Genomic DNA, 15,901 nt, shown 5'->3' on the forward strand with positions numbered 1-15,901 from the left:
CCTGAAATTTGTAGTGCTATTTTGTATTCCCTTCCTCCTCCCTCAGCCTGTGGCAGTCAGATTTTGTCACTATAGATTACTTTGCATTTTCTGACATTTTATATAAATAGAATCAAACTGTTTCATAATTTTGAGGTTCACGTTATGTTTCAATAGTTCACTCCTTTTTATTGTGAAGCAGTATTCCATTCTATAAATACATCACAATCTGCCCATTCACCTGTTGAGTATTGATTATTTCTAGCTTTGGCTATTACAGATAAAACTGCCGTACTCATTTTTAAGTCTATAGATAAACTGCTTTCATTTCTCTTGGATAGAATATTAGGGTCATATGATAGATGTCTGTGGCATAAGTAGGTGCACCACTTTACAGTTCCATTTGTTGGGTATAAATAGGCTTTAAACTTTTCATGAGTTTCTGCAAAGATGTGCAGAATTAACCGAGCAGGCTGTTTAGCAAGTAGACTCATCTTTTCTGAACTGCTTTGTATACGCATGTCGTTTTTGGGGGGCAGACAGGTTGCTGGCAAGGCTGAGCGTGTTACCTCACATCAGTAATAGATCTGTTGTTCTTCTCAGCTGAACACTACCACCATGTCCAATGCTGCAGCCAATAGTAGCATTCGTCCTGCCTTTGGGGGGACAGTCTACCACTCTCCTATGTCTCGACTTCCTCCTTCTGGCAGCAAGGTTAGTAACTCTGTACAAGGGCATCTTCATCTACTTGGTCTCATCTCCAAGATCCCTGGATTCAGTTTTCAGTGAGATGCTGAGTTGATAGATATAAACCAGATAATCATTAGATAATGATAAAAAACTAATGAGTTAAAAAAGAACAGTCAGTGAGCCTCTTCACTGGTACCACAGGAAGCACTGGGCAGTGCTAGGGACAGTGAGGATCAGTAGTACTGAGCTAGGTCCCCCTGGATGTGGGTTCCAGCCCAGTGACACTGGGTCACTAGATATCATCAGGTATCAAAAGGTGAGATGGAGACTCTACTAAAAAAGGATCAGCCTTGCAAATAGGCCATGTTCAGGATAGGTGCTATGTAGATCATTTAAGAACTTGTGTACTTTTTTTCTCCAAACCAGAAGTCCAGGATTATAGACATATACCACATATAATGCATCATAGCTGCGTGTGGTGACACATGCTTTTAACACCAGCATTCTGAGATGCTGAGGCAGGAGGATCACAGATCCTTTCTCCAAAAAGGAGGGAGGGGTGTGGCTCCACATGAAGGCCCTGGATGCAGTCCCCAGAACTATAAAGCCATACAAAAACACCTTGATTTGATCAGTGGGGTTTTGTGCGTGTGCATATACGTGGATCTGTTTTTCCTTCCTGCAGCCAGTAGTCACTTCCACCTGTTCAGGAAAGAAAACTCCCCGTGCCAACAGACTTGGGGCCAACAAGGAGAACCTGGAGCTCAGTGGCAGCTTCCTGAGCGGTGGGTACCCTGGCTCAGCCTCCCTCCAGCGCAACTTCAGCATTAATTCTGTTGCCAGCACCTATTCTGAGTTTGCGGTAATTCACCTTTCCTAATATCTACCAGTCTCTGGGAAGCACACAGTTGGGGCAGAGTGGGGATCTTCCCTAGTCAGGTCAGTTACCTCGGAGGCTGAGAATCCCTTTCCTGCCTTGACCATGGTGTGGGTATGGGTGGCTTAAGGGGTTATATAGGGTGCAAGTTGGCAGCAGCACTGAATATTTAACCTGGATCCTTCTGCTTAAGATAAAACCATTCCCTGGCTGAAGGAGGTGACCCGCTATTCACTATCCTGGTGCTCTCTTGGTGGAGTTCTTGGTAATTGTCTTAATTCTTTGTTCTTAGAAGGACCCATCCCTCTCTGACAGCTCACCTGTTGGGCTTCAGGTCTGTATGGCAACCTCTGCATGTCCCATGATCCCCTTTTCAAATCTGATCTGTCGTCTGCTGGCTTCATTCCCAACAGGGCACAGGGCTACACTAACCCATAATCTCAGCCGTTTTGTCACAGAACCTTTCTTACAAAAAAAGTAGGGATTCCTGTTATGGATTTCAAAAACAGGTATCTTATATTCCAAATGATTAACCTGTGATTAATAAAGAAACTTGTTCAGACTTGAATTGGATTCTCAGCCCCACCTAAAATCAGGGGAAGATTTTTTTTAGACTGTTTCACGGAAGAAAACTTTCATCCTCATTTATGACATCCAGAAAGAATAGAGGCCCCATCATGTGGGGAGGGGAGCCCCAGCTGTGTGCTGCTTGCAATGAGGTTCTTGGCCTGTTTGCTGATTGTGTCCTGGAGTATATGCCTTACTAACCTCTTGGGGCTGATCACCAACTTTCTGTCTACCTAAGCTGGCCACTGCTTATTTCCTCTCTTTTGCCTGTCTACCATCCTGAGCTGCTAACGTGTGTATGAGGCACTGGAAAGTAGTTTTTCCAGCCTGGTCTTCACCTCATAGTATCCTGCTCTGTAGCTGCTAACACCCAACTGTAATGCCTTTTATTTAACAAACTGGGTTCTCTTCCCTCGATATCCTATCAGTGAGTGGTGAGGCCGCTTCTCTCCCTTGAGGGGATACTGAGTAAAAGAAAAAAGCTTAGGGTTTCTCCCATGTTGTCATGGTACTTTGGAGCATTGGAACTAGCTTTATACTTGGATACCTTTTCCAAAATACAAATGCATAGAAGTGAGTGGCTAGCTAGTTGCTAGCAAGAGGGCCCAGCTTTCTCATGTTTGCTCAGCCAAGGTCCATTTCATCTATTTGGGGCTTAAATGTACCTTCTGAGGAGTTCATCTGGCTCTGTTGCTATGGCTAATAAACTCCACCGGGCAGCACGAAAGCCACTAATGCTCACCTCCACTAATACCTTTCTCAGTGGTCATTCACACTCTGTCTTCTGCTTCTATACCATGTGCTCCAGCATGAGATCAAATCACCAGCAGGTTACAAGGTCCTCAGCCCCAGGGATTGGTAGATAAATTGGGCAGCCCGTTATTTTGTAAAGGGCTCAAGAAACCAAAGCTTGTTGCTCACCTAGCTTATAACTCTGAAGAGTAGCTTTGTGAAGCGGAAGGGATTTGTCTTGGGTGAGGTTTTAACAGAAGGGGCTGGCTGAGGAAAGGGGTCAAGGGCCATGTGTGACTAACAGCATGGTGCTCAGAGTTCCTCACTTTCTAACAGACTGGGCTAGGGGCCTCTGTTTCACAGAATTGTCCTCAGGACTTTCTGCTGACACTAAAGCATGCCTAGAAAGGAGGGGCATCTGTGACAGGGGTAGCGCTGCCACTAATGTTGGTTTTTTTCTTTTGGTACAGGGGATCAAACTCGGGTCCTTGCACTTGTGGGGCAGGCAGCGGAACCACTGAGCTAAATCCCTGGCCCTAATGTTGTTTGTTTTTTTAACAGCGAGAACTTTCAAAGGCTTCCAAATCTGATACTACTTCTCGAATCCTCAATTCAACCAACATCCAGTCCTAAGAAGCCCTGACCAGGCAGTCAGCTGGACTTATTTATATGGGGGGCTGGAGTGTTTCTTCAGTTTAACTCAAGAAATACCTTAAAACTTAGTTTATAGCAGTAAGTACAAATTTTAGCATCTGGGACCTAATATCCTTCTCTATCCCTTAACTGTACTTGGTTAAGCATGATCCAGGGCTTGTTGCATTTTACTGTTGTGCAGGCAAATGACTGACTGCCCAGCTTGGGCCATAAGTTTGGCTTGTATACTTGTAATTAGCAATTAACATTTTTTAAAATCCAGGGATGTCCAGTTAATGCTATGGTTCTTTTTTTTTTTTGGTACCGGGGATTGAACTTAGGACCTTGCGCTTGCAAGGCAGGCGCTGGAACCACTGAGCTAAATCCCTGGCCCCAGTGCTACAGTTCTGATAGCTTTGCCCTCACTCAAAGGCCTGTCCCCCATCACACTGAGGAGATCTGTGTCAGCATTTAACTGCCAAAGAGTGATAGGTGGCTGGGAGCACCTTTGTTAAATTGTGTACAGCTTGTTACAGAGTGCAATCCCTTTGGGGGTCTGGGTGAACACACATGCTGTCTGAAGCGCTTCCTCAGGGCCTGATCCCAGCCCTGTGCCCAGTATGCTGGTGTCCTACCCCTGCAGCCAGGTGGGGCTGCTTCTGCTGTGGAGTCCAGCACCTTTGCACATGTCACTACTGGGGCTTGTCCCTACAATAGCATCTGCATTGAGGCTCTCTACCTGCTCTGTCCATCACTACGCTCTCCTAAAGCACTATTATTTATTCTTTCTCTACCTGGGACACATCAAAATGGTTCTCAAAAGCTTATCAGTGTGGACTTAGTTGCTCTGTCAGACATGCTGTTTAGTTACATGTACACTTGTCTCATTTTAAAAATATAAATTCTTAAAAATAAATTAAAATGTGTATAGATACTTTTCAAAAAGATATATGTGTTTTTCATTACTCCCCAATAAATTTTTGATTGCCAAAAAGATGTACAAGTAGTGGGCCGGGGATTTAGCTCAGTGGTTCTGCTGCCTGCCTCACAAGTGCAGGATCCCAAGTTCAATCCCTGGTGCCCCCCTCCAAAAAAAAAAAAAAAAGATATACAAGAGCAGGGCTTGGTGGTGTAGGTCTATAATCCACAGCACTTAGGAGGCTGAGGCAGTAGGATCACTGAGTGCAAGGTCAGCCTAAACTACATGAGCTCCTTTCTCAAAATTCCTAACTAAAAAAAACTTGTATATTTTTATATTCTAAATTAAGAATGCTGGGGCCAGGGATTTAGCTCAGTGGTTCCGCCACCTGCCTTGCAAGTGCAAGGTCCTGAGTTCAATCCCCGGTACCAAAAAAAAATAAAAATAAATAAAATTAAGAATGGTTGAGAGAAATAACCTGAGTAGTCAGGGTTACAATTATACACTATTATGGCCTACATACTTTTTTTCATTGGTAGTGTTGGGATCAAATCTAGGCTTTGCTTGTGCTAGGCAAGTGCTCTACCCAAACCCCCCCCTTTGTTTGAGACAAGGTCTTGCAGAGTTGCCCAGGCTGAGCTCGAACTTGTGATCTTGCTTCAGGCTCCTAAGGGGTTGGGATTACATGCATGTACCACCATGCCTGGTTCAAAAAAGATATTTAATAGAAAGCTGTCAACTGGGAGAAGATATTTGCAAATCATGTCTGACTTGCTCTGACCCTGACTCACATCCAGAATATATAAAGAACTTCCAAAATTCAAGACAAGAAACAATGGGCTAAGAGAGAAGGCTACAACCTGTATCAGAACAAAAGTGTGACTAATGCAATGTAGTACAGACCAATAGAGAATAAAGGCTCAGAAACAGACTCAACTAAAAGGGAATGTTAGTTTATGATAATTTTTCATTGCTGTGACAAAATACCTGAGAAAACTTGAAAGATTTGCTTTGGTTCACAGTTTCAGAGATTTTGGTCTGGTTGGCCAGCTCCATTGCTTTTAGGCCTGTGGTAGAAATGCAGCAAGACTGGAGGAGGGGGCCGGGGATTTAGCTCAGTGGTACCACACCTGCCTTGCGGGCGGCAAGGTCCTATTTGATCCCCAGTACCGAAAAAAAAAAAAAGTGGAGGAGGAAAGATGCTCACCCTATGGCAACCAGGAAGCTGACAAGGGAAAGAGCTGAAGGCCATGCCCTAAGTGACTCCCTTCATCTAGTTAGGTGCCACCTCCTGCTAAGTCTGTTGAGCTATGAACTCATCCATACATTAATCCTCTGACAAAGTTAGGGCCTCTGTGATCTGATCACTTCCCAAAAGCCCCATCTCCAAACATGTGAGCCTTAGGGTGACTTTTTTTTTGGTACCGGGGATCAAACTCAGGACCTTGCACATGTGAGGCGGACGCAATGCCACTGAGCTAAATCCCCGGCCCAAGGGTGACATTTTAGATTCAGGCACTAACAATAACCATAGCATTTCAGATCCCTGGGGTACCAGTCAGTCATTTTTTAAAAATATATATTAAGCCAGTAATCCCAGCACTTGGGAGGCTAAGGCAGGAGGATTGCCATGAGTTCAAGGAGAGCTTGGAATACACAGTGAGACACTGTCTCAAAAAAAAAAAAAAAAGACAGGGCCAGGGATTTAGTTCAGTGGTTCCGGCGCCTGCCTTGAAAGCACAAGGTCCCAAGTGCAATCCGCGGTACCCCTCCCCGAAAAAAAAAGACATACTAATACCATAGGATGGAATAAGCTCCAAGTGGATCAAGGGTTTAAATATGAAAAATGAAATGGCACTAGAAAACAAAATTGAAGGTTAAGTTCCTCTATAAAGTGCAATGGAATAAGTTTTCTACAACTGAAAAGCCACATGGAACAAAAGACCAATAAATTTGGACACAAAAACCTTTGCAAGGGAAACCAAAGGACAGCTGACAAGCCAGGAAAAATATTTCCCAAATCTGTCACAAAAGGACATGATAGTGTCCTAAAGAATACAGAGTTAAGCAGAAATCCCTCTCTGCATATAGGTGACAGCTGTGCTGCCAAAACCTTTCTGATGTGACTATGCTGGAGCTCTGGAGTCTACTGAAAGGCCTGCGAGCTGGCCACAATGATACATGCCTGGAGTCCAGCTACTCAAGACCAAGGCAGGACCACCACAAATTTTGAGGCCAGCCTGGGCAAGGCGGTTCATTTTGGTCAATTTTAGCCCTTAATCCAATAGTGGCTATCCCACTCCATGACCCCTAGACAGCCACACTTCTAGGGCAGACTATACACAGCTTATGGGAGGCAGGGTGAGCAATAAAGGCCCTGCCCTCCCAGTACCAGGGTCCTATAATAGAGACAGGGAAAAAGAGGTGGCCTATTACCATAAGTCCCACCACACTGCAGACTCCTCTGGCTGAAGAAGCTTCCAGGGGTTTAAGGGCCTAGTGCTCTTTCTGTGTTGTTTTTTCCCCTTTGCAAGATATTCAAAGACTAGGACAAGCCAAAGTGAAGGCATATACAGCTGAGTTAATGGTTACTGCACATGGCCAGGAAAAGGTACAGGCTCAGAAAAAAACCTCAGAAGACCTCAAGTTATACCTCAGGCTGATTCCCCACACAGACACCCTACAACAATAATTTTAATATGCAAACCCTGTAAGAGGAGAATCTAATTTTCAGACTTATCACATTATAGGATACAAACATCTAGTTTTCAACAATAACAAAATCACAAAGCATCTAAAACAGGAAGGTATGGCTTAGTCAAAGGAAAAACTGAATTAGAAAACTGAGAAATACCAGATTGTGCACCTGCTCAATAAAAACTTAACAACTGACTAAACGATGCTCAAAGAGATAAAGGAAGATATGGATAAAATATTTTTAAAAGCCAGGTGGCACACACCTTGTGATCTCAGCATTGAGGAAGGAGGATCACAAGTTTGAGGGCAGCCTAGGCAACTTAATGAGTCCCTGGTCTCAAAAAAGGTAAAAAGGGCTGGTGATGTAGCTCTGCACTCCCTGGATTCAATCATCCCAAAACTGATAATCTAAAAGCAACAAAAGAAATCTAAAAGACGACTCATAGCCAGATATGGTGGTACATGCCTGTAATCCCAGCACCAGGAAGGCTGAGGCAAGAGGATCACTGTTTGAAGCCAGCCTGGTGTCTCAAAAAAATAAATAAAACTAAAACAAACAAAAAAAAACCAAACATGGCAAAATATATTTCAAAAACATTAACTATCAAAAGATTTACATGTTGGGCCAGGGATTTGGCTCAGTGGCACATCACCTGCCTCGAAAGCGCAAGGTCCTGAGTTAAATCCCCAGTACAAATTAAATAAAATAAATAAGAATACAGATCACTAAATACAAAAAGTTTTAGTAGGACATTAGACTTGAACAGATAATTCACAACAGAAAAACTCCTCTAACTGCCAGTAAAGAAATGAAAAGCTGTTCAACCTCATTAGTACTTGGGGAAATGCAGATTAAGCCGCTGGCCGTCCATCCATGTCTAAGCTGCAGCAGAGCCCACACCACTGCTGGCAGGCATGCATGCAGTAAAGTTAAAGATGTCTCTACCACCAATGTCTGCAGAACCCATGCACGTGTGCATGTGCACAAGAGTGCCCATCAAAGGGCTATGTGGTGAACGAGGTAGAGAACAAAAAGAACCATCAGTGGAAGAATACAGAGCTTAAGCTACATTCATAGAGTAGAAAATGAGTAAATTAAAAAAAAAAAAAGTAAATTTCAAGATACAACATGATGGATCATGGGACTCTGAGTGGAAAGGTGAAACACAAATATACACAAAACGAAAGCCCGGTGTGGTGGAGCATGCCCGTAATCCAAGCCCCAGATCGCCACGAGTTCAAGACCAGCCTGGGCCACACAGCAAGACCCTGTCTCCAAAACAAAATACATGAGGGCCGGGGATTTAGCTCAGTGGTTCTGCCTCCTGCCACACAAAATCCCAAGTTCGATCCCTGGTACCAAAAAAAAAACAAACCAAACCAAAAAGCCCCAAAATAACATACGCAAAATGACTACTTACTACTGTTTAAAAGCAGACAAACAATTGTACAGTAAGTTCCTTACTTAGAAACATCGGAGTTGCAAACTTTCACAAGAGTACTGTAAGAGACTCACTTTGTCCGATCTAGGAATGAATCCTGGAACAGAACTTGTTCATAAATCAGGACTTACTGTATAAGGGTGCATACAAGGGTGGTAAAGTTCTGAATTAAATAAGGACATGAGTGGTAATAAATGACCTCGGTCTGCTGTGCTTCACAATCACCTGGGTGACATCCCCTGAGGTCCAGGCCCTGTAGACCCAGGGCTCTACTTGGTGCAGGGAGGTGGGGAAAGGCAAGGCTGCAATGAGGAGGGCCATAGTAGGGCCTCTGGGTGCTGGCATGGGTTTCCCCCGACTGGAGTGAGAGTTTCACAAAGTTGGCAGCTTTATCATTTTAAAATATACCATACTTTTATTCATTTTTCTACGTATTTTAAAACTTGAACAATCCATCTACACATCAGCTGTTCCCATTCTCCACGGCATACACATAGGTGTTCCAGGGCCCACAGGTGACAGTTTTTACTTGAAGCTGTTTATCTACAAAGTATTCCACGCGGCAGGGCCGGTCCAAGCTGGCACTGTCCTTGTGGCCGAGCTGTCCGTATTTACCTAATGCCAAACAAGCCCCTTTGCCATCCTCTCTCTGGGAAGGAAGCCTGTCCTCCAGCCTGCTGCTTCCTGCTCTGAATCCAGGAGCCTAGAGCCAGAAAGCGGCAGGGACAGGCAGACCCAGGGGAAAACCAGGAAGAGCTTCCTCCAGGCTTCGATACTACCTGTGCTGCACACAACATTCAGACCTCAGACTGGCACTCTATCTTTTCTCTACCCAGAGCCAGAACACAGATGTTTTGTAAATGCTGGCTAAATGCTCCATCAGAAAGGTAGAATGGGCAGTACTGATGTCATCTTGTTTCTGCAACATCTGAGCTTGGAGTGTGCCTAGATCCCTTCCCATTCGGTGCAGGGACATAGTGTTTCAATCCTTTTCCTCCCAGTGTTCAGCCAAGGCCCCCACTTCCTGTAAGTCTGTGGTTTTGTCACCTATCCTGTCCTCCTAGGTCTTTCCTTGGTTTAAGGGTCATAAAAAACAATCCTTTTAGCTGGAAATGGTGGCACATGCTGTAATCCTAGCACTCTTAAGGTTGAGGCAGAATTGCTGAGAGTTCAAGGCCAGCCTGGGCTACATAGCAAGTCCCTATCTCAAAAAAAACAACAGGGCTGGGGATTTAGTTCAGTGGTTCCAGTGCCTGCCTCTTGAAAGCACAAGGTCCCGAGTTCAATCCCCGGTACCAAAAATCAAAAAACCCCAATCTTTTTACTTACCCCAGCCCCAGGTGTACAGCTCTCCTGTTCCTGCAACCGAAAGGACAGTAAAAAAGTCACTGTTGTTCTTGGCAAGGCATCCAACTGTCCTAGCATGCCCAAGCCACACCCAGTATGTTACAACCCTGAGAGACGGGCCTGGCAGAGAACAGCTTCCTCTGTGTATGAGCATGCAAGCACAGGTGGTGTCGTAAGTGAGCAAGCTCACAGAGAAGTCTGTCCTGTATGTCACCTGACGGGCTTGCATCTCAGGGCTGCTGAGTTGAGGTTGGTGTGGGGAACCTGTGGAGCCCTGCCTGGAGGATGGAGAATATCAGCTTCCCTCGAAGGAGCAATCTTCTGGGCCTGATGGGCTGGGAGCCCCTGCTAAGCTACAGGGGTACACCAGCTTGATCTGATGAGGAGGTGGCTACTCAGTATGCATCAAAGATGCCTCAACATGGGTTTGTGGGGATTTTTTTTTGCAGTACTGGGGATTGAACCCAGGGCCTTTGCACTGAGCAACATCCTCAGCCCTTGTTGGATTTTTTTATCATCAATCTTTGGGGGGGGGTACCGGGGATCAAACTCGGGACCTTGTGCTTGTGAGGCAGGCAGCGGAACCACTGAGCTAAATCCTCGGATCTTTTCTTCTATCACCTCCTCCTCCTCCCCCTCCCCCTCCTCTCCTCCTCCCTCTTCTCCTCCCTCTCTCTTCTTTTCCTCTTCTTCTTCTCTCTCCCCTCTTCTCTCCTCTCTTTTCCTCTTCTTCTTCTCTCTCTCCTCTCTCTCTCCTCTTCTCTCTCTTCTTCTTCTTCCTCCCCCTCCCCCTCCCTCTCCCTCCAGGGTCTCACTGTGTAGTTCAGGTAGGCCTTGAAGTCACTACGGAGCCCAGTTTTTTTGAGGCTGACCTCAAACTGGCGGCAATCTTCCTACCTCAACCTCCCAAGGGTTGGGATTACAGGAGTGTGCCACCACGCCTGGCCGCCTGTATTTTTTATTTTGAGACAAGGTCTGACTGAGTCACTAAGTTGTTCAGGCTGGGCTCAAACCCAGAGTGCTGGGATTATAGGCGTGCTAGGGGTGTAGCTCAGTCAGCATATGCAAGGCTCTGGGTTTGGTTCAGCACACACAAATTTTTTTTAAATTGCCACCAACTTCCTGCAGCCCCCACCCAGAGTGCCACCTAGCTCCATTCTGAACCAGCCTGCCCATCCCCACTCACGGGTAACCACAGCTGTATGCCGGGATCCACAGCTGACCCCGACTGCCTCTGAGCCCAGGGGAAGGTCCAGCAGGGCTGGGAAGGGCTGGATGGCTATGAAGGGTGCAGGGGCCTCAGCTGCTCTCTCCACTTTGGAACCATCTTCATTCAGCCCTGTGTTGGAGGGAACGATTTCAAGGGTGGTTAACAGAGCTGAACCTCATCACACTCCTTACTACAATGACTCTGCCCAGCACATTATTCTCAGCCCAGGCTGCTGCTCCCAACCCCATTCACAGAAGTGATGGAGGTGGTGGCCTTGAAGGCAGTGCAGTACCAATTAACACTGGCACCAGCCTTGCCAATGTTCCACCTGGAAGGGGCTCCAAATCCTATGGTGTCTCCAGGTGACAAGGAAGTCACATATGCCCCTGAAACTGAGAGTCAGGAATGACAGTAACGTCCCAGGTGAGGCTGACCTTCATCTTCCCCTGTGTCTGTCCTCTTGCCCTCTGCCAGGCTCCTCGTGGGCAGGGCCAGCTGCCCAGATTCATTCCAGCCCCAGATATAAATGTCCCCAGTCTCTGAAAGGCATTGAGGGGATCCATGAAGCAGACTGAGCCCCCTTCCATCCCTCCATGCTGCCTCAACCCTCCTGTCAGCTCCTGGGGACAAATACAGCCTGCTGCCTGCCAGGCAAGGGCACCCCTCAAGCCCCTGGCTTTGTGTCTCAAGTTCCCTGCCCCCAGTTAAACTAACTCCCTCGCTGGACCACTTGCCTTCTCCACTTTGTCTTACGTTGCTAAACTGCACCCCCACATCGCTGAGACTTCCCCAATGTCCCCCTTTGAATCCCACAGAGGTAGCTTGTGCCTCCGCCCCTGGTCCCACCAGGGCCTGTGACACCCAACACTCCAGAGCACTAATTCGAGAACTCACCAGCCACAGTAGCTCATTGTACAAAGGGTTTCATCTGCGCTGATGCTTTATGCGCTTTTCAAATAATACAATACAATCATTTAATTCTCATGACAGCCCTATGGGGAGCTCTCTGACAGTATCACCATTTTACAAAATATCCTCATGAGACCGCAGAGGTACAGAGAGCTTAAGAACCAGCCTGAGGTCACAAGACAGAGTGATGATGTGAAACTCAGAAACACAGCTTGCCGCCTCCATGCTTCAATTTCTGCTCAAAACACAAGGCCTCAAATGCGAGGCTTCCCTTGGGGCTGGATTCTGCCCTCCCACCCAGGACTCTCCAGCTTGGCTGCCTTCCCGGGCCCAAGGCATGATATGGGCCTGGAAGGGGAGTGGAGGAGGTGGTGGTGCTTAAAACCCCAGGTGAGCTAAGTAGCAGCCACACTGACAGCCCCCACACAGACAAAGCTCACCTGCACCCAGCCCCACCCTCTCCGCGTGGGCTCCAGAAGCTCAGGAAATAGCTTCACCTGAGGGCCGGCCATGCACCTCCTCTCACAATCAATCTCTCTGTCCTCCCTGCGGGGCCCGTGTCTCCACTACCCCCAAAGCCATCTTGTCTCTCTTGGGTGGACTTCCCTTGGCATTCCCTGAACCTTAGGTAGAAAGACAACACTGGCTGCTGGCAGGTGACAGATGCTGTCACAGTCAGTAACAGGACAGGACTGAGCTACCACAGTCCAGGAGAGAGGGTGGTGGCCCAGGCAAGAAGAGCACCTAAATGATGGGCCCACTGATGTGGGGTTTCTTGGAAGAGGGGTTGGCCTGGAGATGGTGAGCTGTCTGGGGAAGCCCTAGGTCACTCACCGCTCACACACACGGAGTGCCAGCCCCCTGCGGCCAACTGGCTCATGGGCAGGCCCTGCAACGCCTCCAATGGCCTTGGCTCCGGCTCCGCCTCCAGCGTGCCGTGGCCCAGCTGTCCATGTCTGAGAAACGAAGTCCCAGTCAGGCAGGCACACGGAAGGGTCCCCTCCTACCGCCTCTCTGCACCCCCGCGGCCTCACCTGCCCCCGCCCCAGGAGAACACCTGGCCAGCGGCGTCCAGCAGTAGCGCATGCTCAATGCCCAGCTCCAGGCGGCGCGCGCGCAGCTCCGGGGCCAGGGCGCGGCGGAGGGGCGGCTGCAGACTCACGTAGGCCCTGGAGCCGGGCAGCAGAGGCAGTAACCCCGTCCGGCCCTCGGCGCCCGGCTCATCTCCCTCCTCGGCCTCCGGGTCCTGGGCCCAGAGCGGCTCCCCACGCAGCCCAGAGCCCGGCGGCCAGGCCTGCAGCTCCGCCCGAGACCCTGAGCGGTCGCGCAGCAGCACGAGAAGCCCCTCGGAGGCCCACGCGTCCCTGCAGCCGTCTGCCGCGCCGCTCGCGGAGCCCGACAGCTCCACGCGGCCTCCGCCTGTGGGGAGAGTGGGATGGGACCCGGGCCGGAGTGGGGAACGGTGGGAATGCGGGGCGAAGGGTGGGGCTGGGTAGAGAGGGGCCCGGAATGCGGGAGCAAGTGTGACACACGTGACTGGGATGGGGGGGGACACGCTCACGGGTCACCAGGGCGGTGTAGCTCCAGCTCGCGCTCACGTGGCAGATGTCCCCGCCTGCCCGCAGCGGCTCGGGACTGAGCACTTGATGCTCCCGCCCCGAGCCCGGATCCTGCCCGAAGCCGCAGAATCCGAATCCGAACCAGGCCCCAGGCCGCTCCTCGGCCATGCCTGGGGCCGCGGACGGAGGTTGGGACTGGAACCCAAGAGATTCTCGCAGATTAGCCCGGGACTGCAGCCCCCTTACCTGCAAAAAAAGAGATATTGTCGCACAGCCAGGGGCAGAATCCCTGCACACACACCTGCAGGCCTCGCCCGAAGTCCTGCCAGCTTTACAAGGTTCTTAACTATCAGGGTGTCACGTGTTGGCTTCGCCTAGGGCCTCGGACCAGGATCCGAGGCCCCACTCCAGCCCCGACTTTACTCCACGTGATCGTGGGGACCAGAATTGGCCCCCTCTTACAGCAGTCACCAGAGCAAATGACCGTACCAATCAGAGCCAAGGCGGGGCCCCGAGTCCAGGTCCCGCTGGCCCACATGGGCACCGGGCCACACGTGCCCCAATAGCCAACTTGATTCACCTGCGCCCAGTTCCATTTCTTCAGTTTTACAAAGGGGGGATGGGAAGAGTGCTGTTGGACCCTACTCAAATAGGTGTTTGTAATAAATGCAAATAAAGGCTCCAGCGCTGGCAGTGTTAGTTCAGTAAGTCCAGCACTTAAAGTTGACAAAAATGGGCATTGTACATCTTACTAGTGTTCAGAGACCTAGATAGCTACAGTTTCCACTGGATCACATGTGGTCACTTAGTCGTTCAATAAGCCTTCACTGAGCCCTCACTCAGGACCAGCGTGGATGCTGTCTGCCCCAGAGGAGCTCATACTTAACGGGGAGCTTAACGGACCTTCTTCGGTTCCGACGGGCAACGCCACCGCCTCGGTGCAGCAGGTTCGGCTTGATTAGAAATTCACGGCATTTTCAAGCCTCTAAAGTCAGATCTTGGGTTCTCCTGCGACCACAGCTCCTGGGCTCCCAGCCCCTTCCATGTTCACTTCCAACTCAAGGAGCTCTGACTTTGATCTCGGGCCAGTGCCTGCCACCTTTCGACCAAATCTTCCTGGAGCGCAGAGGCACTTCCAGCTCGGCTCCAGCAGGACAAGATTGAAAGGCTGCGCGCCGAACGAGGCGGCCATTGGCTGCAGCAGCTTCCCCAGGGCCAATCCCTCGCTAGGGCGGTAACGTCACCCCTTGGAGCGAGGCGGACCTAGGGCTGTGCTCACCTCACCGCGGATTCCTCTCGGGACTCAGCTCCAGCGTTCAGGCCCAAGGGACGAAGGCGATCCCGTCAATGAAATTCGCCGGGCGAATTTCGTAGTTACTGAGGGTAACTACGAACACTGTCGCGAAACTGTTGGCGAAGACGACGCCCTAGACGTGGACACAACCATTTCCCGCGTCTGGGCCACAGCTCACTACTGCCCATGCGCAGAACAGAAACGTCCGAAACAGGAAGAGCTTGTAGAGGCATTTCTTCCCTTCCACTGATTGGCTCGGGCCCCGTCACTTATATCCACCTAGACCAATAAACTTTATCCTGAGCTTAGGCTCGGGAAATGGGCCGCCCCTGGCAGGCAACCACCTTTCCTCCAAGCAGGTTTAACAGCAGGATAAACCAGTTTTTCCGCAAATACCCACAACCCACCAACCCAAATCCCAAGCACTGCCTCACTAGAGATCACCGATCTAAAGACAGGGGTACCGAGGGGCTAGCATTTAGGCGTCTGTACCTTTCCACTAAATTGTTTAATTTTTGTTTAACAAGTTTATTGGTTACTTCCTAGGCTCAGCCCTTGGTCCTCCAACAGCATTAATAATCAACTGGGGGGGGGGGAATTTAGCTCAGCGGTTCCACCACCTCCTAAGCACAAGATCCGGAGTTCGATTCCTGATACCAGAAAGAAAAAAGAATCACCTCAGGGCCTGGGATTTAGCTGAGTAGCACTGTGCCTGCCTCGAAGGTGCAAGGTCCTGAGTTCGATCACCGGTACCAAAAAACAAAAAGTTTATAGGGGCACAGTTTGTAATAGCTAAAACTTGGAAACAGCCCAACTACCCATTAACTGGAGACTGGATAAAGAAGATGTGGTTTTATAAAATGGAGTACTACTCAGCCATAAAGAATCAGAAACTAGAGACATTTACAGCTAAATGGATGCACACTGAGGCTATACTCTTAAGTGAAATAAATAGGACACATGTGTGTAAATACTGAATAGTTTCTCTGGTGTGAGAAACAAAGTGTAAGGACCAAAATGTATAACTGATAATCTGAAATAGGAAG

At 48.8% G+C, this 15,901-nt stretch overlaps 2 protein-coding genes across 15 annotated transcripts in view; one reads left to right on the forward strand and one right to left on the reverse strand.

Moving 5' to 3' along the window:
• Prc1 (protein regulator of cytokinesis 1) overlaps positions 1-4,425 on the forward strand; it is a 22,206-nt gene extending 17,781 nt beyond the window's left edge. For 2 of the 8 annotated variants that reach the window (XM_087188409.1, XM_021264824.2), the window contains 4 exons: positions 583-693; positions 1,355-1,531; positions 1,839-1,880; positions 3,407-4,425. In XM_087188409.1, the coding sequence (XP_087044535.1) occupies positions 583-693; positions 1,355-1,531; positions 1,839-1,880; positions 3,407-3,478 (402 nt within the window). In that variant the 3' untranslated portion in view covers positions 3,479-4,425. Of the gene's footprint in view, positions 1-582; positions 694-1,354; positions 1,532-1,838; positions 1,881-3,315 lie in introns of all 8 variants that reach the window. The other 6 variants (XM_021264827.2, XM_087188407.1, XM_004852795.4 and 3 more) reach the window with 6 other exon arrangements.
• Positions 1-15,509, reverse strand: part of Rccd1 (RCC1 domain containing 1) — a 16,105-nt gene extending 596 nt beyond the window's left edge. Inside the window, exons 1-8 of one of the 7 annotated variants that reach the window (XM_013075093.3) lie at positions 14,841-15,500; positions 13,564-13,807; positions 13,037-13,421; positions 12,837-12,958; positions 11,528-11,632; positions 11,070-11,222; positions 9,866-9,895; positions 143-772 (exon numbers count right to left, since the gene is read on the reverse strand). In XM_013075093.3, the coding sequence (XP_012930547.1) occupies positions 762-772; positions 9,866-9,895; positions 11,070-11,222; positions 11,528-11,632; positions 12,837-12,958; positions 13,037-13,421; positions 13,564-13,729 (972 nt within the window). In that variant the 5' untranslated portion in view covers positions 13,730-13,807; positions 14,841-15,500 and the 3' untranslated portion in view covers positions 143-761. Of the gene's footprint in view, positions 1-142; positions 773-8,924; positions 9,240-9,865; positions 9,896-11,069; positions 11,223-11,527; positions 11,633-12,836; positions 12,959-13,036; positions 13,422-13,563; positions 13,808-14,464; positions 14,730-14,840 lie in introns of those variants that run through there. The other 6 variants (XM_013075089.3, XM_087188414.1, XM_013075090.3 and 3 more) reach the window with 6 other exon arrangements.
• Positions 15,510-15,901: the final 392 nt, after the last annotated feature.

This window comes from Heterocephalus glaber, unplaced genomic scaffold (assembly GCF_053883595.1).
Source record: "Heterocephalus glaber isolate CG9 unplaced genomic scaffold, H.glaber_assembly_v1.0 deba00001531, whole genome shotgun sequence".
NCBI lineage: Eukaryota > Metazoa > Chordata > Mammalia > Rodentia > Bathyergidae > Heterocephalus > Heterocephalus glaber.